This window comes from Chelon labrosus, assembly GCF_963514085.1.
Source record: "Chelon labrosus genome assembly, chromosome: 6".
NCBI lineage: Eukaryota > Metazoa > Chordata > Actinopteri > Mugiliformes > Mugilidae > Chelon > Chelon labrosus.
In genome coordinates this window covers 369,347-375,170 of record NC_140342.1, presented here as the reverse complement: position 1 = coordinate 375,170, position 5,824 = coordinate 369,347, and the positions used below count along the sequence as shown (strand labels likewise).

General features: G+C 37.3%; 1 protein-coding gene across 1 annotated transcript; it reads left to right on the top strand.

Annotated features, from left to right (window-relative positions):
• Nucleotides 1-1,923: 1,923 nt before the first annotated feature.
• Nucleotides 1,924-5,378, top strand: LOC311490023 (proenkephalin-A-like; the record flags this gene model as incomplete). The annotated part of the gene is made up of 2 exons (XM_084547358.1): nt 1,924-2,067; nt 4,693-5,378. The coding sequence occupies 2 exons, from the start codon at nt 1,924-1,926 to the stop codon at nt 5,287-5,289; spliced, it is 741 nt and encodes a 246-aa protein (XP_084403484.1). The 3' UTR covers nt 5,290-5,378.
• Nucleotides 5,379-5,824: the final 446 nt, after the last annotated feature.

Below are 5,824 nucleotides of genomic sequence, written 5' to 3'. Positions count from 1 at the left end.
TTCAAGTCTCTGTAGTAAAATATTATGATCAATAGTGTCTAATGCAGCACTAAGATCTAGCAAACAATATACAAAACAAATGATAAAATATAAGCATTAATTATTGATAAGGAGAATTCATAGAATTGTGATTGACTTAAGTAATTAAAGGACTTGTTAGAATGAAAAATTGGATTTTGCATCATTGTAGAAAAAAATATTTAAATGGGAATGGTCTGTATGTCAGTATAGGCAGCTCCATATAAGGAAGCATGCATCCACCGATCAGGCACAACATTCTGACCACTGATATTGCCATTGCCAACAACACTGAGCATTTTGTGAAAATGCAGTTTTCTGCTGGGAAACCTTAGAACCTGGCAATACCAGTGGATGTTACTTACACATGTACCACCCCATACTAGACCTTAGCAATGACACTCCTTAATGGCAACAGCCATCCCCAGCAGGATGCAACCTGACACAGGCACACAGCCCATTCTGTTATCAAATAACACAGAACACCCTCAGAAGGCCCATGTCCATTCTCTGATGAGTCAGAACTGTTTTGGAGGCACAAGGGTTAATGTTATGCCTGATCTGTGTATAAATAATTTGATAGTGAGATGTACCTATTTAACCAAAGACAAGCCCTGAGCTATTCAACAAAACACAAGCCTTTAAACCGCAACTCCACCAGTCTTTTAGACTCTAATAGATAGACACAGATGATACTGATGCAATTTCTTCCTCCCTGAAACTTGATGAAACAAATCTTGATATTACCATTGACAGTGATATTACCATTGACTGGATAAGCCAACCCAAAAGATATGTTTAGCATGATTGATCTTTTCGTCTTTGTTCATACAAGTTAATGTTTACTGAGGCTCTTGTTCCTGACAATTAAAAGCAGGAACAAATAGCAAGGTGACTTGGTGATGTTACCAGAACACCTTTTCTTAATTAAAAACATTGACTTAGATATACCTACACCAATGATAACAGCAACCTGTGTACATAAAGTGTGTGTGTGTGTGTGTGTGTGTGTGTGTGTGTGTGGTGGTGGGGGGGGGGGGGGCGGGGGGGGTATGTGGGTGTGTGTGTGTGTTTGCTCTTATACAGCTGTCTTTCCGAGGACCAGTTCGGGTTTTGCACCATCAGAGTGAGGTAATTTCAATTCTTTACAAGGCTGTTTGAGGGTTAAAACTTGGTTTTAGGGTAAAGGTTACAAAAAGGTAATGGGAATGCATGTATGTGTGCGTGAGAGAGAGAGAGAGAGAGAGGGGGGAGGGAGAGAGAGAGAGAGAGAGAGAGAAATTGAGAGCGTGTTAGTCTATTTCTTTGCTGATTGGTTGAAACTTGGACGCGCTGCCCATCGCTTGCCACACACACAGACACAGGGAGCCGCGCGCAAATATATTGAGTGCGCAGGTTCTCGTCAGTTAACAACCGCTGGCATCCCCAAGGCACCCACGGACGAAGAAACCACCGAACGGCTTAATTATCGTTTAGATTAAAGTACAGGTAAGATACGTCATTCATAGGGGTTTGTATGAATTAGAGGGGTAGTACTCTTGCGACATTGATACAATTACAACTGCTGTCATTACAACTCCCACATAATAATAATAGTCATCATAGTAGCCGAATTCACTGATATTTAGGCTCAGTATAAAATAAAAGCGTTTCGGCTTTCATTTGGCTAATGGCATATAGCTATATACAATAATAATAATAATAATAATAATAATAATAATATGTGTAACAATAAAAAAATTTGCACTAATGGTGTGTGGTCTTATTAGTAGTCGTGCTAGTAATGATTTTTTTTGAACAACTTCATGTACGTAACATTTTACCACAAAAAAAAAAATGGTTTGACAAAGTTTTATACTAACCTTTTGCAAATGTTTTGTTTTTGTCATGTTCTGTCCTTAGTCAATGGCTGTTTCTGCTCACAGCGGCTGCATGTGGATGTTGGTGCTGGGCATATGCGTGTCGCTGGTGGTGGGAATAGAATGCGGGAAGGAGTGTACTCTTTGCCTGTACGGTCTGCTGGGACAGCAGTCTGGTTTCTCATCCCTGGTAATGTCACAATATTTATAATTTATCACTATAAAATTCATTTATTTCCTAACATATTAAGCGACTGTGCTGTCTAAAAATAACTGCTAAGCTGTAACCAATAAGGTGACTGTACTTTGGCAAATTTTTCATACATAAACTCAGATATTTTAGCCCAGTGGATAAGTGCCCATCAGCTAGGTTTCTAATGAGTTTTTTTTTTTTTTTTCATAGATAGATAGATAGATAGATACTTTATTAATCCCAAACTGGGAAATTTCACTTTTGCAACAGCAATAGACACTCAGCATAATAATAATATATAATGAAAAACTAAAATAAACAATAAAAATTAAATAGGAAGACAAAATCTATATTTATTTAAAGAATAATAAAATAATTGAAAATTAAAAAATGAAATGTTAAATGAAATGAATTCACACCCAACAACCTCTTATACTTTATTCCTTTTTCTTGTACTCCCTCTTTAATATATTCTGTTTAATCTCTTAACCCCCTTTATAACATTCTTCTTTTAGTCTGTTGGTGACTGTAATGATATTTGACTTTAAGCCAAGACTCAGAACATATATAATGAAGACTCTAAATCTGTTTTATGTCCCCTTTCTCTTTTCTGTTTCCAAATTTAGTCTTTACTGTCCAATTTCTGTCTCTAGGAAAATTTTTTTTTAAAAAAAATTGAATACATTCCATTTTGGACACTAGAGGGTGCCACTGTCTTCCTCCCTCTCAATCCTTTTGGTGCCAATAAATCTTGAATTTAATTTTCCAGTTCATTAATTCTGTCTTGATAATCCAACAGCACTGAAAGCTCAGCAAGAATCCCTTCTCTGTGGTATTAAACCAGAATTTCTGATGGCTCTGATAAGTGAAATGCAATGACAGCTATTAGTTTGGGAACAGGTTGTCCTGGCAGTGTGCTCCCCCAGGGCCTAGCAAAGACATTTAGTCTGATTATACTTCTGTCACTGGGGTCATATGGATCCTCAAAATGAAAGCATGACATAAGAGATTTAGTAGGATAGGGGACACAGACGTTCAGTTGAGACTCCTGTTAGATTGATCTGTTTGTCAGTATTTGAGAAACAGACTTTTAAGAGGTAAATAGTGTTTTTCTGAATTAAGGCTGTAAGCGAAGGATGTCGTGGATCAGCCCTCCGTTAAATGATAAATGATCTTGTTTTTATATAGAGCCTTTCTGCCTATTGGTACTCAAAGCACTTTCCAGTCACAGATACATCTACAGATTTGCTCACACCAACACACACATTTGCACTCCAGTGCCATGCACTGGGAGCAACTGGGGGTTCAGTGGTGCATAGAATGAGAGACGGAATACATTGATAAAAATTCTTAACACTTGTGGTCTTCATTTGTGAGTGTAAGTCAAAATACATGGAATCTGAAGTTGTTTCTATTTGAATGCTATTGGGCAACAACCCTTAACAGCTCTTTTAACACATTACATTTTAACGTATTCCATTGTTGTGAGTATTTTTTTCCATGACAGATTGGTTTCTCATTCTATCACACAGAACTATCCACAAAAAATACCCCTAATTTAATGTTTGTGTCCACGGATATTTAACAGTTCCTTAATTAAAAACATCAGAGAATGATTTAATTATTATTATTATTATTATTATTATTATTATTATTATGTAAGAATATAATGACAATTTCCAAAAGTTGGAAGTTTTAAATTGTTTTTAAAGTTAAAAGATTCATTATCTAAATTACCAAAATGCAGAATGCACACAGCTCAAGTTGGCAGCAGAGTGGTTTATTGTGAATACATACTAAGATGAGGATGAGAAAAAAAATGGTGGAGGAATGGACAGCCAAACAAAAATAGCTAGAACAGCCATACAGGGCGAGGCGAGGTGAAGCAGACCAGCAAATGTAGCTGAGGAGAGTCCTGAGGGAGATGAGATGAGGGAATGGAACAAAGAACAAGAGTGCAGCAATATTCAGTTTAGCTTTCAATCATATTTTCTTTTTAGTTTTTCATCTTGTTAAGACTGGTTTCTTGAATACTTTCAAGACATTGAGATTAAAGATTAAATAAAGCAAATGGTACATTTTTGGGTTAAGATTCAAGAGTGGCAACTAAATAATATGGGGTTATTAGGCCCCTTTTCCTGGTAAATGCTTGCATTAACATCATCCTTAGTTTTTGAGTCATGATACAATAAATATGTTACAAATTGCCTAATGTTGAGATGTTAACCCACTAAATGGTATATAGGCCTGGGTTTATACAGAACGCTTTGAGCCTAAGACAGAAGACTGGATGTGAATACTGAATGTAACTAAAGACATCAGAATAATTTACAGTATTATGCAGCACAACCATATATACACTGAAGCGCTGAACACAATGCAGGGAATCGTATATTAATCTGTAAATTAAATCTGCAAATTAAATTAACTTTATTTATATATTTTCATATAATAATATAATAATAATTCCATATTTCCAGGTCCAGTGAAAAATAAAACTGAAAGGATTTGTTTAACCAATATAACTACAACACCTAACTAGAAAAAAGAACATGTTTTACTTGGCAGATATTGTGTTTGTAAGACTATTATAAAAGTTAATGTCAATTTTGAATTTTCCAGACATGCTCTCTTGAGTGCAAGGATGAGCTGGATAGCCAGAAGTTGCACCTGTGCCATGACTTAATGTTGAAGGAAGAGAAGCACAGTTCCCTGGATGCCGACCCCCTTCAACAGCAGCAACAGGAAACAGGAGCCATGATGGCTGACAATGAGGATGCAATATCACTAGAACACCAGATGACCAAAAAGTATGGTGGCTTTATGAAACGCTATGGTGGTTTCATATCTCGCCGTTCCCCCTCTGCAGAGGGGGCACTAGAGGAATCGGGTAACAATGATGACGAAGAAACCATTTGCCTTGAGATCCTAAAGATCCTCAAAGCAGCAGCCAAGCACAGCAGTGAGGGAGATGGTCAGGGAGGCAAGGCAGTGAAGAGGTATGGAGGCTTCATGCGTCGGGCTGACCTAGGGGTGGAACAGGGTAACCTGCTGGAGGCGGTGTTAGACCGTGGGCTCAAGAAGCGCTACGGAGGGTTCATGAGGCGTGTTGGCAGACCTGAGTGGCTGGTGGACAGCAGCAAGAATGACAGGGTGTTAAGGCGGGCTTGGGAGAATGGTAGTGAGCTACAGAAAAGGTATGGGGGGTTCATGGACTAGGATGCCACGATTATGACCCTTTAATCTCTCTATCCATCCAACCCCTTCTTGTTAACCAATCACCTGGTAGTCTGGACTTGTTGGAGTCAACTGCCTGCCCCCTATGCTAAATGCATTACATAATCTATCTTTGTATGATGTGCTACTGCCTACTTTATTGGTTAATTTGGTCCTGTATTAATAATAAAAAAGATAAACATATATATTTTAGCTGTACACAAATCATTTTGATCTTTTTGGTTTTCATGATGATATTATTTATTAAAAGAATTTAGTTGATTGAAGTGTGTTGGTTGATGTTTTCAAAAAAACTATTTAAGGTAAGAGTCTAGTTTGAGATGTAGCAGAGATAATTAAGTCAAGGGCTCTACAGACACTGCAATATGCAAATATTTACTGATTGTGTATAATACACCATAACACACCATGACATCTTAACATAGCTGGCTGCTATTGTGGTTTCCATAAAAAATAATTCTCGAACAAAGAAATTTATTCATTCATTCATTCATCTTCTGTACCCACTTATTCCTGT